General features: G+C 45.4%; 1 protein-coding gene across 4 annotated transcripts in view; it reads left to right on the forward strand.

The window, feature by feature from the left end:
• The window catches only part of SESTD1 (SEC14 and spectrin domain containing 1), a 372,853-nt gene that overhangs the window by 237,528 nt on the left and 112,964 nt on the right, over window positions 1-22,361 (forward strand). For all 4 annotated transcript variants that reach the window (XM_078681488.1, XM_078681487.1, XM_078681489.1 and 1 more), the window contains 2 exons: window positions 6,109-6,223; window positions 10,022-10,181. In XM_078681488.1, the coding sequence (XP_078537614.1) occupies window positions 6,109-6,223; window positions 10,022-10,181 (275 nt within the window). The remainder of the gene's footprint in view (window positions 1-6,108; window positions 6,224-10,021; window positions 10,182-22,361) is intronic.

A 22,361-nucleotide genomic window follows, 5' to 3' on the forward strand; every position in this document is an offset into this window, starting at 1 on the left:
CCATCAAGAGCCATGAAACCTGCCCTCATCTCTTGAAGCATCGATGCAGACAGTGCTGGAAGATCGTCCACATCCTCCACCCCCTGGGCGCCATCTTTAATGGTGGGGGCCTCTTCGGAGGTGTTGTCCGCTACTTTCCTGAAGGGATGGGTCCTTTGTTTTGGATCTTTGCGGCCCATGCCGCGGCGTGTGGAGTGAAAGCAGAGGTAGAGTGATTGTTAGGCCCAGGCAGCGGTCAGGAGAACCATAACCATTCTAGTCGCAGAGCAGGAGGAGCGCAGACGCGGGTTAAGACTGGGTCTCTGACCTCAATCCAGATCGCCGCAAGTCCAGTAGTCGGGGAGGGGCACTGTGTGTCTCGCGTGTTTCAGATCGTGGGAAGGCCACTCACCGCCAGGTCTGCATCCAGATACAGCGGAAGATAGGTGTAAGGGCAGAACCACGGATCTCAGCGGGATTAACGTAGGTCTGCGGATGCCATGAGCAGAGTGTGGTCGCCCCAGCGCAGAAAGGGGCCCCCGTCACAGGCTATCAGCAACCCCTTGTTCCTCCCGTCGCTACTTGTCTCGCCCCATTGCCAGAGTTGTGCGGGGGGATGTTGTGAGCTAGTCCCTCGAGGAATGTCAAGCGCACCGCAGGCAGGTAGGTTCTGTGCACACTGGGTGCGGAGTTTGGTGGCCGTGAAAAACCAGGCGTGACGGGGTAGTGAGGCTATCCCTATGGCCTCCGCTGGAGCTTCTGGGCAAGGGCGGCCACGTGGACAGAGCTCAAGCGCTACAGCAAAGCCAGGACTTATGGTCCAGCAAGGCCCCCAGTGGGATGAAGTGGCAAGCAGGCATCAGATGGGGTGAAGGAGAAGGGGCAGCGCAGCTGCGCGGCCGGCAGTGGTGAGATTAGTGTATGGGACCAAACAGGCTCCCTCACCTTGACTGCTGCGCCTGTGCCCGTTTTATTTGCATAGCTGGGAGACCGATGGGCCCTATCCCCAACGTGGTCTCCTAATCAAGATAGCGCTGTTTAATACGGAGCGGGCGTCGATGTATACACCAACTGAGTTGCTGCGATGTGGCTCAGCAGGAGGGGGAAACCAAATCCGCCAACAAGTGGTGGCCACCGGCCGACCACAACGGCCAATGGCACCCGCTCACCTCCGATCCAGGCTGGTGTTCATGTGTCGGGCAACGTCAATATGAGCATCTTTGTGGGCTAACATTAATACAATTTTAGGGCAGTATGAGAATTGAAGAAAACATCTATAGGTACAATGCCATGGGACCTGGAGCACAAGACCTATGGTGGTAGAAAAGCGTATGTTTTGTCATCCTTCTAGAGTCAGGTAGTCTGTAGTACCAGTGATCTAAAGCCCTTGATAATGCAACCCATTTCTTTCAGTATCAGTCAATTATTGTAACTGAATGCATTCCACAATGTAATTGTTGCCTGATTTATCAGAATAATTGATGTTCCAAGTGCATAGCAGTCATTTCACCTGCTTTGCAAAGAATCGGGAATGAAAGGTATATCTCTTCTTTGTAGATGACGCCAAGATCTGCAGGAGAGTGTAAGTATTACAAGGGTTACATTGTCAACTGTCAAATAACTTTATTTCGACCACTAGCATCTTAAAAGTGTACATAATACATAAAAACACATACTAAATAGCTACAATTCAGCATACATGCAATGAGTTGACATGTACTTACATAGTGCAGAATTGCATATTGGTGCCAACGAATTGGAAAGATAAGAGACATAGTTATGTAAAAGCAAACAATCACAATCAACAGCTGCTATGTAGAATACAGTGCATCATGAAATTACAAATCATGATTCACAGTCAGTGGCTACACAGACTGCCATTTAGAAATAGAAGAATAAGGCAAAGTGCAGAGCAGCACCAGTGAATCGAATGGAAGGGTCAGCCCTGCCTCAGGTGGCGAGAAAGAGCCTTCTTCTGAGCATCCACATTGCGCACATGTGCTTTGCAACCAGAGAAGTGTACAAAGACTGACAATCCTTTCTAAGGATTCGAAGAGCAATGCAGTGACTGCGAGTGCCCAGCTACCTACAAATCGGTGATAACCAGAAGCAGCGTGGGCGCACGTAGGTAGACATGCAAAGAACACATGGGGAACAGTTTCCCTAGAGTGATTGCACATGGGGCAATCAGGAGATTCCAAAGTTGACCATTTGGAGGTGAAAGATCTCAGTGGCAATGAGCCCACTCTGAATTGGAAGTATAGCTTAGGTGTGGGACCACAGGATGGCTTGCAATCTATAAATTCCCTCGACAGAGTAGCACAAGTATTTTTTTGTATCCAGTATACTAAGCCAATACTGATTCAGGAGCTCTTTGGAGGGAAACTGCCAGCAACTGGGGCCTCTCACAGTTCCAACATTCAGAGGGAAAAAATAATTTTTTAATGTGTTGAAGCTAAGAAATGTTATTGAAATGGTCTGCCTTGAAAACACCTTTCAGACCAGTAGCATAATGAGCTAGTTCATCAGTGGCGCAGATTCGCCTCCTGTACAGAAGGGGCGCAACATAGCTTTCCCTTCTATCCTTTTCACACCCAAGTGCAAAGATAAGCGATAAGCTAGGGTACTAGGAGATAAGTGGATATGGGTTTGCAGGAATTTGTTCTATGATCTAACCAGATCGCTGATATTTGAAGAGCCCCATAGCTCAGTTCCGTAAAGAGCTGAAAACACAGCCTTGGCTTCATAGCTCTGGAGAGCAAGTGCAATAGGTTTAGTAAAAGAAGCACAAGGCTCTTTGAGAATTGCACACACTATCTGTCTAAGCTTGATAGCAGCCTTGCTGATATGCGTCTTCCATGTCATGCCAGAGGAAAGTGTTGCATCTAAGTAGGGATATGTAACAATGTGGGGGGACTTGAGAAACTTGAAAGAGTGGGATGTAAACCCTCAAAGAATGTCATCACTTCAAAGACCGATTTGTGTGAAAACGGTAAGCTCATCTGAAAGGAGAAAGATTCTAAGGATTATGCTGAGTAAAAAAATCTTAGCGCTATTATGCAAGGCAGTGAAGAGGCTCATGTGGATGGTAGCTTGTATAAGGAATGGTTTAAACAGCTAAAAGCTCTGGTTAGAGCAGTTGCTCATGCTAGAGAAGAAAATCATACTTGGACAAACCTGTTGGAAAGAAATGTCTCCTTCCACATATTTCCTTGGATTTCTTGCAGGTCATTGATCTTTTAAACAACTATAATTCTGTTAACATTGCAAATCGTATTGTTAAACCAGGCAATCGATTTGATATAATCCATGAATGATATAGTAACCATAAACAATCCCAGAACGCTCCTGTTATGTTAGGAGTTTTATAAAGCGCAATAGCTGCCCCAGCTAAGAGGTGTCCCGGCGCTAAGCAGTAAGAGAATAGCACGCACAGAATGCACAAGGAGGCCTACAGAGAAGGAAAAAGAAATGTTTTGATGGCTTTCCTAAAATGGAGATAGTTAGTGAGCCCTCAAATATGGGCCGGCAGAGAATTTCAGAGAATGGCAGCTCTGTTACGAAAAGAACGGCCACCTGGTGCCCACTATGGCAAGATGTCCCTTAACTTTTACTGCTGTTACCAGATCAAGAATTTTGTTAAGGGTCCAGCTATGTGCAGGAGCTTCTACTTTATTGATTTTCATGATCGATCAATATCTTTCATCGTTTCCCTTGCAAACTTTGACAGTCTCCCTTTGATTTCACTTAGTGTTAATTTATCATTCAACAAGGGCCAGGGGCATTCTGCCCTGAGGTCTCCTCTAACCTTCTTCCTTAAAGGCTTATGCAGCCTGCAATGCCCAGCTGGATGACCTCTGGGTAGAATATAGCCTCTGTTTTGGACATGACATCTTTGTCACCTTTGTGGTCCAGTGAGGCTGCCCTTGAGAGTTTCCTGCCAACAGCAGGGTTCCCATATCCGGCTGCATTCATTGGCTTCCGAATCCCCTGAGGCTCCAGCATCCTGTCCCCCTCAGTAGTCATCTTTAGGTGCACTTCCTTGAGTCAGTCATCTTGAGATCTCAGTGGACCCTCCCTTATACTGGTGTCCACCTCTCGGCCAGAGGATGCCTCATTCGAATTGAGAGTCCTCTCTAGCAAACTTTGCTGAAGACTCTCAAAACCATCAATATGTGGTAGGTAATCTGTCTTCTCTTCACCTTTGCCAGGTCCCCAATCTCCCTGGGAGACAAATTCCTGTGGACCTTCGGGAAGAGAGCCCCTGTTGGATTTGTTCTGGTTTAGTAGCAGCCTGTTGTCTCCCTGAAGGTTCCAGGGTCCTTGTTGCTGCCCTCTAGGCTGAAGAATTCAAGTTTCACCACCCATAAAGATCTGCTAGGCCATATAAATTACTGCTCCGTCACCATCAGATGAACCCATTGTTGGCCTGATACTACTGAGCTGTACACTCTGCTCTTTAGATCACTGGAGCATTATCACTCAATGAGTACTCTATGTATATGACCTCATAGGGTGTCTGCTTAGTGTGTGGTGAAATAACTGAGTGTCTTTACATATTTGTTTAAAATAGAGTTAAATTACAGACCCTGAATGCCTTCCTTCTGGCCTACAAGGAAGCCTGTGGTTGGGTGGATCCTGTGTGCCGCTGTGCACTGGAGGGCGGAAATAGATTGTCAATGTAAGACGCGACCATCTCAACCCAATTTGGCTCAGCTTTGATTCTCTATATTGCCACCTGGTGGACCACCTGTGCCTTACGTGAATCTTGACCTCTGCCTGGAGGAGCTTGAAGACATCCTTCTGCAAGTTGAGGCAGATCTTGTACTGTGGTTGGGAGGCCATCGCCCTCATATCACTGTCTGGCAATGTCTCCAAGAGACCATGTTGACTGGCTTTTCCACCCCTGTGGGTATGAGAGCTGTCTGTAAGTGTAAGGCTCCAAGTCGGCCTGCCATGCTGGTTCAGTTGAGTATGAATCCTATGCGATCGCTATCCAATGTAGTTGAGAACACTCAAAACAATACAGACAAGTAAGAAAGCCCCATAAGCATGACCACCCATACAGCAAAACAAATCTGATACTTTTCTGGCTGTTGTGCAGCGAAGAACGAGGAAGTACTTGGGTTTTTCCTCTGAATTGGGTTTTTGTTAGAGAATATTTAATCGGTGTGAATGTTATTCTGTGTAATGAGGTTTCATGGGAAATGTAGTATATGATGCTGGAGATTTTTACGGCTGCTATGCAGTGAGTAGAGGAAAGAGAAATGCATAATCTGATCCTCTAGGTCCTGCCATAGAATTCCCCCAGCCTTATGCGTTTGTGTAAAAAATACCCATTCTGACTTCCGCCAAGGTTTGAGCCTTTTGCCTTGCGGTAATGTTATGTTTATGAATTGTTCTGATGTAGCACACATTAAAAATTAGAACTGTGCTTTGAAATTCAGCCTGAAAATATGCAGTAATTGTAACAAAGGCTGCCTCAAGAGATTTTGAATTTCAAAGTAAAAAGAGCTGTGTGTTACCCTCATATGTCACTATTCATTCATAATACTTCTCTCAAAACCAACTCTAAGCAATTACTTTATTCAATATGTGATATGCAAGCAGAATTAGCTATTGTAGGAAATCCATGTGGATAACTGGTATTGCTTACATTTAGCAGAGATTTCCTGCGAAACAGCCTATGTGTGTACCTTTCACTAAACTAGGGTAAACATTTGGAGAAATTGCCTTAGTCACTTTTCTTTTGGTCTACCGTAAGTGTGCACAAACTGCACAGCTGAAGAAGAAGTTAAAAGCCCCTTGTGGGCCACAGCGAGAGTTACTCCACTGACATGTGGTGCACTACTTAGCAAATGGTCCCAGATGTAGCCCAATCACCCAGCATGGCAGATGTCATTGGTGGTATTGCCAAATTAGTATTACAATTGACATTCTGTATTTCAGCTATCATTTTCATGGTAGCTGCAAGATCCAACCGCAACATGTTCAGATTGAAAACATGTAAGATTGTACCCACTTAACAAATTAATGGGGCATTCATGTACTGATTGCTGTATATTGCATTGTAGATATATTAATCTCCAGAATGTGAGGGTCTATCAAAACTTAATCCTGTTTTTCTAGATGTCCCAGCAACTGGATGGTTTGCTTGGAATGCTGTGTGTAGATGTAGCTCCAACGGATGGGTCGGCGATACAGCAAACTTTAAAACTGCTTGAAGAAAAGCTGAAAAGTGTTGGTAAGCAAACACTAATATCTTTTTGATCAATGCTTAAGTTCATAGTGAAAATGTACATCCTGAATGTGTTTTCACAGTTTGTAACAAAAGAGTGTTGTGTTAAAAAATATTAGGAAAATGTTAGGTGGGCAGGGTTTATGTTTCTGTGGCTGTTTTGCTATGTTTATATTTATTTAGAATGTTCATTTGGGTTCATGTTCATTAGTATTTTTATCAGTATTAGTAATTTATTAATGAGAAAATATGTGCTTTTTTCCTTCACTTTCCTTTCTTCTTTCTATGTCTGAAATGTTTTGCAATCAGCGTACTGGTTTGTTTATAAGTACAGGCATTACAACAAATGCTACTGACAATAGAGGGTGAAAGCTAGTGGTGGGTTCACCACTGAAAGCTCAGGCCAGATGTCTGGCTCGGCTCGAGGTCCTTTTAGAACCTCGAGCCGAAAACAAGCGGAGTTATTACAGAAGGCGATGTTTCTGAATGGCTACAGCTGTGGACTATGTGACTCGGTGAGCAATGTTCTAATTCCAGTATATGCTCTACATCCTTTAAAATCCAGCCGATCTCCCTGTTCTGATTTTTTGTTTTTATGATGTAGCTAGTCTGTGTCTGCTGTGATATGCAGGTTTGTGCTAGCGCTTTTACACTGCCAAAAAGAAAATTTGGGTTATGGCTGTCACCCACGCTCTAATTTTATCGTCCAAGAATTAAGGACAAAGCATTAGCATTTGAGATATCCTCCTAATGGTTGAGTGATGAAACTATTCAGAATGATAGCATGCTGCACGTTGTTGGTGACCAATGCATGTTTACAAATGTATCCACCTCAGGAATCTTTAATGAGTCAGTGGGCACATGTTCCTAAGAAGTCCGTGTTTTGCTGATACTCAGATTACAGCACATATTTCAGTGGAGGAACAAAAAATACAAACTGTTACTCACCTGACTTTTAGTAAACTCAAACCAAAAAAAGGACTTTTGCAATGGCTTAGCAAACATGACTGTGATGGAAAGTGGACACCAGAGGAGTCACTTCAGTTCATTAATCTGTTGCAACTAACTGCAGTGGAAGTAGTGCTCAAAGCTTTTCAAATGATGCGATTGAACAAAATATTACTGGTTCGCACCTACGACATGATGACCATGTACTACAGAGGCAAGGAGGCACTCATTCTCTTCTGTTGTTTAGAAAGATTCCACAGATTCGACATAAGGTTCACAAACATTAGAGTCACCTCTTGGAGTAAAACCTGTCAGGGAGAATGATAACTTCAGATATCTTAAGCATATTCAGGAAATAGTCAAATTGGGGATCCAAACAAGTGTCCTTCAACACTTCTTTCACATGTGGGGAACATTACCTATAGATCTGCTCACTGTAGAAAAAAAGGAAATATGCCAAACACACCTCCAGATACCAGCACCCACACACTCAAGAATTGTCAGGCTCTCGCTTAGTGGACCCATTTAATACCCCTGCTGTCCCTAAATCCCTATCCAGATATATCAGTGTATCAACACACTCTGTATGAACCAGCGAAAAGCAAATAAAGGGTATGACAGAAAATTACAAGGATCTAAGGACCAACTGTAAAGTAATTAGTAATACTCAGACTGAATTTGAAGTATTATTAAAAGTGAGAACCGTTGAATGAAAGTTGGAATGACCCTTACCACTCATCAGTGGAAGTTGCTGTCAAGAATAACCAATAGATCAGGATACCAGCCGAGCCTGTGGTGGCCATGATTACCAGCCAGACAGGAGCTGAGAAGGCTGATGGCAAGAAGGATAACTGAAGCAGACCCGGCCAGGGAAGCAGAGAAGAGCACTAAGTGTTCAGAAACTGGAAACAGAAAAAGCAGGAAAAGTGGGGCGCTGCAAAGACTGTGAAACGTACAACAGTGCAGGTAGCCAGAACAAAACCAGTATGTTGCCAGGCATCTACTCAATGTTTTTTTTTTAAAAATTCTTTTTATTGTTGCATCAGCAGTATCACCGCCAAAGAAAAAGGTAGACAGACGGCAGGGCGTCAACATTCCGCCCTATCCGCCAGGAACGCAACTTTTCTCAGTAGTTACATCATGTCATATTCTGCAGGAATAGATTCGCATTCAAACTAGCAAGAGTAAGAACAAATAAACCAAAACCCAACAGAAACCCAGGAACAGCCGCCCGCCACCCCTCCACATCCCCCTCCACCCCCTGGTCCCCACCCTCTCTCGGCATGTCTCATCCGACAATCTCGCACACAAGAACAGGTATTAATGTAGGCACATGACACTCATGGGTCCCCACTGTGCACACCATCTCGTCCAGGTGTTCCCCTCCCACATTTTACTAGTCCACAGGTCTCAATCTAGTCCATGGAATTGTCTCCATTTAGCCCATATTCTCCTGAATTTTCGGGGGCAGCCCCGTGCACGATAAGTAACTCTCTCCGCCGCCATGTAGAGATCTAATCCCCTCCGCCATTCTTCCATGTTCGGCTTTCCGGGCGCTCCCCAGCATCGTGCGATGTCTCTTTTTGCTACTACTAAGGCCAGTACCAGAAAGATAGTCAAGGGGCGGGGCAGGTCCACCTCTGTGATTGTACCCAACAATGCCAGTCTAGGGTCACGTGGCAGGGCCACCTCCAATACATCCTCCAGTTCCCGGAACACCTCCTCCCAGTATTCTTGAATTATTTCACATCCCCATAGCGTATGGAAGAAATCACCTGTGTGTCGATGGCATCTAAGGCATGTTGTGTCTGGTATTCTACCCATTTTAAAGAGACGTACCCTATCAAAGTAAGATCTGTGCAATATTTTGAATTGTATGAGGCGGAGTCTGGATTTAATAGCTACCTGGCATCTACTCAATGTTGATATAGTAGACCAATGCATTCACCCGTTGTATGATTTGGCCTTATTTATGAGCTCTGCTGTTCCCACCAAGGAAGTGCACCAGTAACCTGGAAATGACTCAGTGACTGCAAAATGTTTGTAGTGCGTTCTAGTGTCTGTCAATTTTCAATGCCCCATTCTCTACAGTTGTCAAGCCGTTCCAGTCCTACCTTTAACCAATACCTATGTCTTATTTGAATCCTTGCAGGAATCCTCGGTAGCTAGACTAGTCAGGGGAATTGGCTTACTCTTTTCCTGCTCTACCTCTGTTACCATATGTCCTTCACACGATGAGACAGGCATCCATGGCAATGTTCATAAATGCACCAATTTGAGCATAACAGCGTTGGTACTCCTGCTTATTGGAAATATTAAAACCACTGCCACCAGTTATCATTCCTACTTGACTTGTTTAGAGGCAAACTATTATTTTCCAGTTTTCAATCTTTTAATATATTGATTCTAGTGTTTGGTTATTCATAACTGCCTATGGGAGTGGTTGTTAACCTGTGGTCTGTGGACCCCCATTCAGGGGTCTTTGAAGAAGTACAGCTGACGGAATCTGACATGAATGAATGGTGTCCTAAGTTGAAGCAGCACTGGTATACGTGACAAAACAGCGCATGCGTTAGGACAAGAAAAGATACAGCTATATGCTAGAGTCTAGCATGTCTAATGTGTGCCTGTTTTACTATAAATTATGTCTACTCTTTTATCAGGTGAGGTGTTTTACTCTACAATAAAAATACATTCTTAAAAGGTTTTCGAGAAACTAGTTGCATGTCTTTTGTGTTGTATTTTCAGTAAGAAAAATAGCATGCCAAATGAGCTCAATTAATTGTCTTGATTTTATATTCAGAATTAATTGTTATATCTGAACGAAGAAAAACACCAAATGCTTTTTGTTGTTAGACTCTGGCTTACAAGGATTGCGTGAAAAAGGTCAAGTCCTCCTCGATCAAATCACTGGTCAGGCAGCCTGGGCCTATGGGAAAGATGTATCTGTTGAAAATAAAGAAAACGTTGATCACATTCAAGGAGTGATGGAGGATATGCAACTTAGAAAACAACGGTACAGTACTTACCTCTGCTTCACTGATTCATTTTCTGTTAAAATAAGGTCTAATAAATATATATGTATTTTAATATTATTTAGCACACAAAACATACATTTCTGATTATATCATGTTCTCCAACATGGTCTCTTTCATAGGCTCACACGCTTGAAATTTCCCAGTCATCAAGCTGGTAAATTCCGGCCTATTTTGGGTTAACAACCATTGTGGAGATACCCATACACTCCAAAACAACTGAATTTTAGTGTTGGAGTCACCTCACTCCAAAGCAGTAAGTCTTTAGCCAGTGAGATGATTGTCACTGGTCACTAGAGGTTACCGTAGCTCAGATTGTTTACTCCTGTGCCCCCAGAATTTCATTTTTGTTTTTTTGTTATTGAAGGGGTGGTTGATGATATTTTTGAGGAGGAAGAAAAGCTATATGTCGCCTCTGTGGTGGGTGTATCTCATTTAGCTCTCTGACTACTGGCACTGGTCATCATTTAGCGTGAACTGGTTTTGCCAGTTTTGAAAATAGATTCTCCATCATATTTTGAAATGAAGAAATCCACTGGAAGCTGTATTGTTGGCAGTTTCTTGGGATATGTCTATCCCTAGGTTTGTATCACTGGTATTCAGGGTTCATCACCCTACCAGCAGGTGTTCTAGAGACGTCCAGGCTTCTCTTCGGACATGTCCTTTGATGGAACCAGCCCGTTTGGTGAGAAGGTGGATTCCATGCTCCAGCCCTTCAAAGATAGGAGAGCTACTGCTTGTTTTATTTGACAGCTCTCCTGTTCCATCCACAGTATCAGAAATTCTGGTCATATGAGAGGCCTCGTCTAATTCCAGACACAACTCGCTCAGGCTGTCCAACAGCTAGCTCAGTCCTTTTGTGGCTTCAACGCTAGGGGTACTGAGCAGAAGCAAGCCCATCATCAAGTGCAACAGTCCTCCTCCTTCTCTTCACCTACTGCCCGTAATACCAAGCCTCTCTAATTCTACCTCCAGCTGCCATATGAGACAGATAGAAGGCAAAAGTCAATATTGTCTTTTCTGCTAGATTACATGTGGGAAGTTAGTTCTTTATCTAGTGGACCAAAACAAGGTCCACACACATGTGAAGAGTCCAAACAACCCATATTGGTTTACAGAGGCAAAAATAATAACACTAAATTCTCTCTTTTGTGGTAGTGGGGGTGAGCAGTTTAGGCTTATCCTTGAACGTAATCCTAACAAATAGTCCACAATGTCTTGTTTAGGTTCTTTGAAAAGAATCTCCCAGCCTTCCTTAGCTAGGCACATTGGTCCCCTTACAGGATGTCCAAACAGAAGCTCAAAGAGACTGAACCCTACTCCCTTCTGAGGTACTTTTATGGAATCTAAAAGCAGGCATGGCAATAGGACTTCCCATCTCCTTATGCGTTTTGCAGGGAGTCCCAAAGTGAACCGCAACCACTGGAAGTGAAATTAAGGGGTCCTTTGTGTGGTTACCTGTTTTGCCACTGGCTTGGCAGGTATCATAGGAGTTACAAAACTCCTTCACCTTCTAGGACATGTTTGGCCAGTAGAAGTAGCTGACTAGCCTACTCCAAGTCTTCCTCTGGCAAGGATTCCTAGCTAGGGGAATGTAATGGGCCAATGAGAGTAATTACTCTCTGTACTTGTGGCACCAGGTTTTAGGTCCTGCTTTTCCTGTGCAGAAGCCTGCTTTATCAGGCTTTCAAGAGTAGGACAGGTCGTCTGTCCTTGGCACAGTTCTTCCCTAGAGGGTCCCTCCTGGACCTGGAAGCCCTTCCTGGTACCTCCCAAGAACCTGGGGCTCACTTCCCTTTGGGGCTGGCAGGTCTTCTCCCTGAGGAGAGAGGACCTGAGCTTGCGGCTGTTCAGAAGCTGACTTCTCAGACTTCTTACCTTTTCTTATGGAGGGATGGGACACACTTTTTTTTGGTCACCCCCTGTGTGAGACTACTTGGACACCCTAGTCTTGACCCAATGGCCACCCTCCTGCCGCAATTCTTGGGGAGAGTCTGAACCTAGGTCTACCAAGTACTAATGCAATTTTTCGGAAACACAGTTGCTTAACATATGCTCTTTCATATTAAGATTATAAAGCCCATCATAATCTTGCACCTTGTTACCTTTTAACCAGCCACCTAGTGTTTGACTGAGAAGTCAACAAAAGCTACCCACGTTTGACTTGAGGTTTTATGAATCTTCCAGAACCTAATTCTGTACTCCTCAGTGTTGAGTCTAAAGCACTCAATCAAGGTATCTTTCATGAGCTCAAAGGACTATGCATCTGCCTCATTCAGTGTCAGGTGTCTATCCCTGCACTTTCCTGATAATAGCTCCAAGAGTAGGGAGCTCCACATCTTCTTGGTTATCTTACATGACCTTTTAAAGGCTGTAAACCACTTGGTGATAGCATCATCCTCTACATATTTGGGTGCAATCCCTGTGGGGATCTTAGGGTCAGGAGTTTCATCTTTCTCCTTATTCAAAATGTTGCTGCCACCAGTGATGGGTGCTAGGCTCACCTAAGCGTTCTCTTTTTCTATGACGAACATTGTAGCTTATAAAGCTATTCTGCTAGCTAGTTTCTGACATTCAGGACCCTCTTCTTCAACTTCATCCGAGGTACAACCAGAATTATTCCTAGTGGAGGTGCTACCAGTAGGGGAATTTAAGAACTCAACTTCCTCACCGACATCTCCCTGCTCAGTATCATAAGGGCTTTATTCCATTGCCATCACTGTTTCATGCTCAGCAAGCAGCTTCTGTAAATGAGCCTCGTTAGGTGTAGACCCTAAGGCAAGGTTCCATGCTTTGTAGAAGTCCTTAAGATGGGCCAACTTAAGTTTCTTATAAGGACCCAGATTGAACACCTGGGTATTATCCTCTGTCTCAGACATGGTATTAGATCAGGTAGGACCTTTTTAGAAAGTTAGAAAAAATCTAGCAGACTATACTTTTTAAAGACTTAACTGTCTATGATGCTTTAAAAAATCTAATACAAATGGACTGGGGGACTTGACAAGGCCTTAACAGTTCAAGTGTGGAAATTTGGAAAAATTGGCAAAAATTCCCAAAAATATATTTAACTAAAATCTATTGTGCATTTATTTTGTAGAGTCACCTATTGATCTTGGTGGTATCAGCAAATGCAACCGCTGAACCACAAATGTAAGAAGCAGGCTCTTTACTATAGTGGACAAAAATGATGTGCACTGTGTAAAGAGTCCAGGCAACCCTTATTAGTTTAAAGAGGCAAAAATGAAACAGTAAATGGTCTCTTGCGGTAGTGTGGGCGAGCAGTCAATAAACGAGAGACACAGTCAAGAATAAATCTGAGATGAATTTAGAAAAATAACTTGTATTTTTATAAACATTTTGAAACCAAGAACTTCTTTATCAAGTAAGTACTTTTTAAAGTATGAATTTTTACAGGTAAGTAAATAGGTCACTTAAATGTGTCTTTATGTAGTAATGCTTCCCTATGGGAGAAAAGGCATATGTTGCATACAGTTATTTGTGATCGGTTTCCTGGGGGCTCCATCGGGACTTAGGTTCGTAGGAGGCCAAGGTCCAAAGTGGTGCCACCAGCAGTTACCTGCCCTGAGGCATCCTGGTGCAGAGGTGCTGGTTGGGTTGGTAGCTGTGCGCACTACGCCAGTGCAAAAGGACGGAGGGCACTGAGAAACAGGCTGCAGAAGGGGATTTGGGAACAAGTCTGAGCGCTCCCAGCTGGGGGGCCAGTCACGAGTCCTGGGGTCAAGGGGGCACAGCTAGTTAGTACGTACATGGGCTGGGGCACCTGGATGCAGAGTGGAAAGGTTGGCTGAGCTCTGTGCGTCCTACGGCCTTGCAGTTGTCGGTCTTCGCCAGTTGAGGATGCAAAATCAGGACAGCTGGGTCACTCTGGAAGTGGGTCTCTTCGCTTATGACGTCCCTTGACTTCTGCTTGGTCTTGGTGCAGTGGGAATCTGTATTGGACTCTCATGGGCTCTGTTTGCTGCAAGGGGTCCAGTACCTCAGGTATTTGGTCCTGTGCGACTGCAGTTGGTCCTCGTTTCCTCTCACTTGGTGGGAAAACCGATCCCACCTTCAGGAGCACAGGTTCTTCTTCCTGTTAGGCTGCTGCATCTGACTAGCTTGGGAGCTGCAAGTCGGTAAACTGGACTTTGCATTTTCGGTACCTGCAGAGGAGTATCTCCCCTGCTCACAGGAAGATTACTGGCAATTTGCAAAGGGCTGGCAGTCTTCCGTTGTTCTTGGAAGCTAATCAGCTGCAGCACGACTCACTGGTCGTGATTGTCAAGACTGGTGCAGGCTGGCAGGTTTTGGAGCCAAACGTTTGCAGCACTCTTCAGTTGTCGCTTTGCTTACGGTTTTTCTTGGTCCTCTTCTTGATCTGTCAAATCTAAGTTCCTGGCTTCAAGGGTGCCACTCAATTTAAGGGCATTAAGGGGACTGAAAGGTAGTAGCCAATTTGCTACTTATCTTTAGGGTGTCTACACCATCTATCTGACCACTTCCTTTGGGAAGTGGGCATAACCCTGAGCCAGAGTGCCTAATTCTGCCAAATCAAATATGGTGGAATTCTAAAAGTCATGTTCACATCGGGTAGCCCAGCTTAGGGGTGGTACTAGCCTGAGAGTGGAACACGCCTCCTGACTAGCTAATTTTCCCACCTGTCCTGGTGCCAAATGGGCCAGAGGTAGGGGGTGGCATTTCCCCTGTTTGGGAAAACCTTGTGTCGCAAATGAAATGCGGCAGAGTCCTTTGAAGCCACCTGCCTTGATATGCTGATGACTTAGCCGTTCTGCTTGGAGGAGGTGACAACACCTCTGGTCTGAATAGGCAATGTTTCTGCCCTCAGAGAGCACAGGCTCTCACCTGCAGGGTGTCCGTAATCTGTATGTGGTTGCAGGCTGGTCTATGCCTGTCAGCCTGCACACTAGTAGTCTGTAGGTTTTCAAGGGGCACCTCTAAAGTGCCCTCTAAGTGAACGTTTTAATAAATCCATCACTGGAATAAGTGTGGGTTTATTAAAACGAGATGTTTGATCCCAAACATCTCTAGGTTCAGTGAAGCCATCATGTAGCTGAGTAATTTCCAGTGTTGAGCACATGTATCTAAAATGGCTTCCCTTTTAACTTGCAATATCTAAGAATCGACTTAGATATCACAGTGGCATGCACAAGGTGTCCCATGTTGTGTCTTTACTTTTCTCTGCACCATGGTATGCAGCCTGCAATTGCAGTTTGTATGTTGGTCCTGAGGGGTACCTTAGGGTGGGACAATACATGCTGCAGCCCTTAGGAATCCTCTTTAACTTCCTTGCCGTAGTTACCAGGGGTACCATTTACTAGAGACTTACAGGGGGTGCTAAGAAATTGCCAATTGGAGGAAATATTGTACATTTTAGGGGAATAGATCTGGCACTGGGGACCTGGATCGCAGGAACCCAGTGCATTTTTGTCAAAATTGCATCAGATACCAGGCACATAGTAGGAGTGACGATGTCAAAAAGGGGCACTTTCCTACAGTTTGATTACTCTCCCTTTCATGGCAACTCCTCCCCACACACCCATGGTTTGTGCTCAAATATCTTAAGATCATTGCAATATTCTTTCCATGGAGGTTCAGATGTTGCTCTCCAAGGGCATGATCAAGGTGGTGCCAAGGTGGCCAAGGTGGAGTGAGTGTGGGATAGAGTTCCTGATAACTTCCTGTCCCCTGAGGAAGTCTGGGGACTGAGGCTGAGCTGAGATCCCAGACTTATGAACACCTTCCTTCAAGAAGGATAATTCATAATGTCACTTGCTCAGGTTTGGGTGGTCTTATACGCTGAGGACATGATGTTGTTCTTGGACTTGCAGGATGTGTAGTACCATGCACATATCCTGAAGCCCCACAGGCAGTACCTATGCTGTGTGGTGGTGCCAAACCATTTTCAGTTCACAGTCCTGCTCCTTGGCTTGACCTCAGCCCCTAGGCCTAGGGTATTCACGAAGATCATATCAGTGATTGCCGCCCATCTTCTCACAGTGGTACTGGCTCCTTGAAGGTAATCTCACAACAACTATCCTCCGAACACCTGCGGGTGAAGTTTTCACTGCTGTCCACCTTGGGATTTTCACACGATAAGCTAAAATTCCAGCTTCTCCATATGCAAGGATGGTGGCTTCGAAGGACTTTTTGTCCTTGCAATGAGTCCATAACATTTATGGCTATGATTTTGATGTTTCTGGAGCAAGCTCTTGGCACATGTGACTCTTTAGTGGAACCTTTGCCTTCCTTTGTTCATGCACTGCGGTTGTCTTTGAGACAAAATTATCATTTTGTTGGATTTGCAGATGCCCATCTGATGTGTGACAGATTATTATTCGTACTGCAGCCTGAACTCTCATTGATGACCGATGTATCCTATGTTTTCTGGGTAGGCCTTCTGAAGTTTCTGGACCTCTGGTCATTATAGGAGCTGTACTATCACATGCGTCTTTTGGTGTTGCTTGCCATCTGTCTGTCCCTCATGGCTTTTCTGCTTTACATCAAGGGTAGGTTGGTTCAAGTCCTGAAGGTCAACGTGACCAAAGCGGTCTGTCCCTTATGGCTTTTCTGTGTTACATCAAGGGGCGGTCAGTTCAAGTCTCTATTTAGTGTACCAAAATGAGGTGCACTGTGCAAAGAGTCCTAGTAATCTTTATTAGTGTACAGAGACTAGCTTTAACAATCCCAAGGTGCTCTATTTGTATTAGTGTGCTCGAGCAGCCGTCTGCTTATCGGGGAGTGTTTTATTCCGGAGTTTTATATAGTGCCAACTTGACCCGAAGGTATCAGATATCAGAGCACTTTACACGAGCACCAGTTGCGTAACATGAGGACACATTCATTTTTGTTAGGCACATGGAGATTAAGTGATTTGCCCAGAAACACAGGCTGTTGCATGTCCTTACTGAGACTCGAACCCGATTCCCCAGATTAGAGGTCGACTGCGCTAGCCGTTAGGCCACATCCTCTTTTCTATTTTTAGGCACTTGTTGCACACACAGTCAATAAATGAGAGACACGCTCAATAAGGAAATCCGACTCCAATTTATACAAATAATACATTTTTATATTAATTTAGACACCAATTTCTTTTAACTCAGGTAAGTACTATTTGAGTTAGCGATTTTCAGAAACCTAGAAAATACAGCTATCAGATTTGAGGCATGAGCCTCAATTGCGGTAATGTTATTGTATGGGAGAAACATACACTGCAGAAGGTCACTTGCAAACGGCTTAAAAGAGTGTTTTTCTGGAATTAAGGTAAGGAGGGGCCAAGGTCCAAAAAAGCACCAAGAGTTCAGTTTTACCTAACCTGGTGTATCCGGGTGCAGAGGTGCTTTTCGCAGTGGTAGCCTTTAACGCTAAACATTGTGTCAATGGGGAACAGTACCTGCAAAGAAAGGCTACAAGGTGGCACGTGGTGACCAGCCCAGCAGACCCCAAAAGGGGGCTCAGTACTTGAGGGTCTCAGGACCACAGAGACACTGTTGGTTTCAATGGACTCGGGCTGGGGAGGGGGGCTCGGGTGCATAGGTGTTTTGTCAGGTGGGCCGGTGAGTTTGGGACTCTCAAGCTCTCAGTGCACCTGCAGAAGAGGGTAAAGAAACACAGCAATACGACTTCTAGTGTTGGAGTCCCTCGTCGTGCAGGTCAGTTTTAGTGGATGAGGTTTTCGGGCTGAACATAAACAAGCCGTGGTGCTTGCAACAGGCTCCAGTACCCGGTATTGGTGCAGAGAGTCTCTGGGGTGAATCAGTGTCTCGAAAACTGCATGGATCGATGGGGCTGACCTCCTGGACACTTGGTGACCTTCTCCTGGGCTGCTGTTGCATAGGTATACCCGGCGGTTAGCAGATCGGTGAGCAGGACTGTGTGGTCAGTGCCTGTAGGCTTCAGGGAAGTGGGTCACTACACCACCTATATGACCACTCCCTGTGTGGAGTGGCCATAACCCCTTCCCAGAGTTCCTAATTCCACCAAAAACAAGATGGTTGAATCCTTCTTTCGTGGAACACCCTAGGTAGCCCGCCTTAGGGGTATGACTAGCCTGGTGGTGCAACACACGTATTTCATAGCTAATTTCCCACCGGTCCTGGTGCCTAATGGACCTCAGGGCAGCGTCCCAGTTTTGAGGAAGCCGGGGTCACATACCAAAGGCGGCAGGGGCTTTGAAGCTCCTACCCTTGATATGCTAAATCACTAGCCATCCTGCTGGACAAACTAGACAGCACAGATGCATATCTGCTCATGCCGATATTGTCTCAAATAAAATATAAGGCACGCTGCCTTAGGGCTACAAGGCCTGTTGTAGGGGTGACTTACATATATTAGGTGCTTTGACTTCTGTGTGGATGTGGTTCCCTGAGGGGGCCATAAAATATGCTGCAGCCCTTAGGGACCCTCTTTAGTACCCCTGCCCTAGGTACCTAGAGTACCATTTACTAGGGACATACAGGGGAACTAAAGTCCTTAGCCAGTTGTAGCACAATTAGACTTTACCTTGTTTTAGGGAAGGAGCACTGGCACTGAGGTCTGGCTAGCAAGCCTCAGTGCAATGTCAGAGTCGATAATCTGCATTTAATAGCCAAAATTGGGGCAAAAATTGGGAGGTGACTGCAACAAAACCTGAGTTCTCTACAATAAAGCAGATAAAAAATGAAGTTTATTCTCCTGCAAGAGCCACCGCTGACTCCTCTAGTGGAAACTACCAACTGCCTCCTCTCCCTCAGAAACCTCAACCCCATTACATCACAAGACTGCCCTGCAAAGAACATTCTGCACTAACATACCACACTTAGTCATACCCACCTTTGTGAGTATGACAAAGCCTAATGCCTTCCACCAGCTCCACTGCACAAGGAATCAAAGCACATTGACACACTAGGAAATCGCTTTCTACCCAGGTCTGGCTCTGAGGTCACTTAATTCTTTTTGCTTTTTGGAACGGTATACACATGCCCTCTTGGACATGCCTAGCAAGATTTTGTTCACTCTACCCAAGATGTTTCAGAACTTGTTTGACCAGACTGCTCACAGTGGACAGAATGCAGCCAAGTAAATTTTACAGACTGGTTTGGACAGCACAGACATTTTTTTGGCAAGCTATGGACACCGATGTGCAGTTCCAACGCCATGCAAAGATGCCCACCAAGAATTTCTCTGGAGATGTGCAGCCATCCTGATGGCTATGCTATTGGATAGTTCTAGGCTTGTGGAGAAAAAACTGCTTCATCCTTGGAGCTTTTCAAAGATAGCTGAGCTATGGCACACTCCTTAGGATTATTGCTTCTGGACTGGTCTGCCAGTAGTACTAGAAATTCCGAGGCTACTCTCAAGGCCTTTCCTAGTGCAGAGAGTTCCTTCTCAGCCTGTACATCAACCTGTGAAGACCTTTTAGGGCTCCAGGAGATGAGGTGCTAGTAATGGCTATGATGACCAGCATGGGTAGCTGTCCTTATCCTCCCTGTAGGCTTCCTCGATTGGCGCCAAGCTGCTCTAATTCTTCAGCTGGAGGTTATCTGTGGCCAGCAGGCAGCCTAGTTTGTCCAAATTAGTTACTGCCTCCCTTTTAATGATTACCCCACCTCACGTTGTTAGTGTTTTTGTCAAAAAACAAGGATAATGGCACCTTCCTTTCCAACATTGTGCATGCCAAAGAGGTGATAGAGAAAGTCGCTGAGGCAGAGAAGGGCATGAAGGGCTACTCCTGTTACTTCTTTGTGCCCAAGAAAGACAGCAGGCTGAGACTGACCCTAGATCTGTCCCTGAGCACCTTTCTTCAGGACAAGATGCTGACCGTGGCTGAGGTTCCCCCGCCCTCATGTAGATCCTGGGTATAAGATGGTGGCCTTAGATTCACTAGAAGATTATTTTCACGCAACCCTCCTGCTCAGGAGCTCCGTATAGACCAAGAGAGGTTTGTCATCGCTAGCTGCCACAAGGACGGGGATATGTTCTTATTGGTTGGGGTCTACGAACCCAACCACGACGACCCACAGTTTTACAATACACTGAGTGCCCTCTTGCATCAGTGGGGAGATCTGCTGCAGGTATGGGGTGGTGATTTTAACTGTATATTAGATCCAACCTCAGATCCTTCAAAGTGTCCTCCGTGTTACCCCTCTTCTGCCTCCAGGGCGATCATAGGCACGTCAGAACACTTAGGCCTGGTCGATATATGTAGACGGCGCACTCCAGAGAAAGCAGGTTTCACACTACTTGGCAGGGCATAAAAGCCATACCCGTATTGATTTTCTGGTTGGTATCCAGATTCTTGGTGTCACGAGTTTCTAAATGTGATCCGCGCCAGAGAACTCTTTCTGATCATTCGCCCGTGGTGTTGGCCATAGGTCTCCCGGCTCAGAAATTCACTGTATTCTCTTGTTGCTTACCGCCATACTCTTTACTAGACTCCGCATTCAATGCGAAACAAGTGTAGGCGTTTGAGGAATTTTTCCAGCACAGTATGAGTACTGTCTCTAGCTTTAGCACGGTTTGGGAAAACTTCAAAGATTATATTGGAGGCACCACAATCTGAAAGCATGCAGGCGTGGTCAAGTCCCTGAGATCTAGACTATAGAACACCAATGGACCGGACTGCTCCACTGCTCAAAGACTTTAGAGACAAGCTTGAGGAATTTCATGAGATAGCAGATTCTGAAGTTAAGCATCTAGGCAAATATGACTGCCAGAGTGTACGGGGAGGGAGAATGTCCAGGCACTACGTTGGCAGCAGTGATGGGCTCCAGAAGAGAATTGGGAGTGGGCATGGAAATATTAGATGAAAATGACCAGCCGGTATATGATTCGAACACATAGCCGACAGGTTCTGCAGATACTACTCTGAGCTCTACCGTGGCTCCTGACGTAGAGACTGTGGCGGACTACCTGGGGCACAAACACATGACATGGCTTACGGTAACAAATGCAAAAAGAACATTTGATGGACAGAATGCTGAACAATGTCATACATTCACCCCAGTACAGAGATCTGGGCCTATATCCAATGTTCTTTTCCCCCCAGGGACTTTCCAGTTTAGACCCAGCCATATGCAAATCATCTTGACCCTGTTCCCTATGGGAACAGTCCAGCCTTAACTGCCAAGCCAGGTCCTCCCTGGACTGGAAACAAGCATGCTGGGTCCAGCTTTGGGGTTTCACCCTTCATTAGCCAGGCTAGCTTGACTCCAGTGGCATGGAGAGCAAGGGACCCACTTCTGGGCATACCCGTCCCACTCGGGTTGGCAAATGCAAAAAGAACAATTGATGGACAGAATGCTGAACAATGTCATATATTCACCCCAGTACAGAGATCTGGCCTAAATCCATTGTTTTTTGCTACCCATGCCTTTCCAGTTTAGACCCAGCCATACGCAAATCAGTCTTGACCCTGTTCCCATAGGAACAGTCCAGCCGGAACTGCCAAGCCAGGTCCTCCCTGGACTGGAAATAAGCATCCTAGGAAGTTTCCTAGGAGTTTCACCCCTCATCAGTCAAGCTAGCTTGACTCCAGTGCCATGGAGAGCACGGGACCTGCATCTGTGCATACCTGTCCCACTCAGGGTCGCAAATGCAAAAAGAACAATTGATGGCTTATGGTGGCGCACAGAGACCACCTCATGGCACCTCTAGATCCATCAGAAATATGCGCTGTGCTCAGGGGAATGTGCGCGACTGGAGCTCCCGATACTGATGGCCTCACGGTGGCCTTCTACAAGGCCTATCAAGACCTATTGATCCTGCATCAAGTTACCATTTTTGAGGAGATGGTTGAGACGGAAGAGATTCCACCCACAATGAGGGAGGGGCTCATTGTTGCCCTCTTAAAACTGGATAAACCACCCAACAACTGTACCTCGTACAGACCCTTGTCGTTACGAAATATGGACCCCAAGACCTTTGCCAAAATCCTACCCAATCGGCTGGCCCTGCTGGTACCAGGAATAGTCCATCCTGAACAAGCGGGCTTCGTCCCAGGATAGAGTATCACCTATAATCTTCGCACTTCATTTGGCCTGATGCAACAGATAGATCCGGAAGCGAAGGCCGCAGCTGTTTTTTTAGACACCGAAAAGGCATTCGATTCTGTGGATTTGGTATTTATGAAGGCAGTATGGTGCAGGATTGTGGTGGGGTCTTGC

This window comes from Lissotriton helveticus, chromosome 3_1 (assembly GCF_964261635.1).
Source record: "Lissotriton helveticus chromosome 3_1, aLisHel1.1, whole genome shotgun sequence".
Classification (NCBI taxonomy): domain Eukaryota; kingdom Metazoa; phylum Chordata; class Amphibia; order Caudata; family Salamandridae; genus Lissotriton; species Lissotriton helveticus.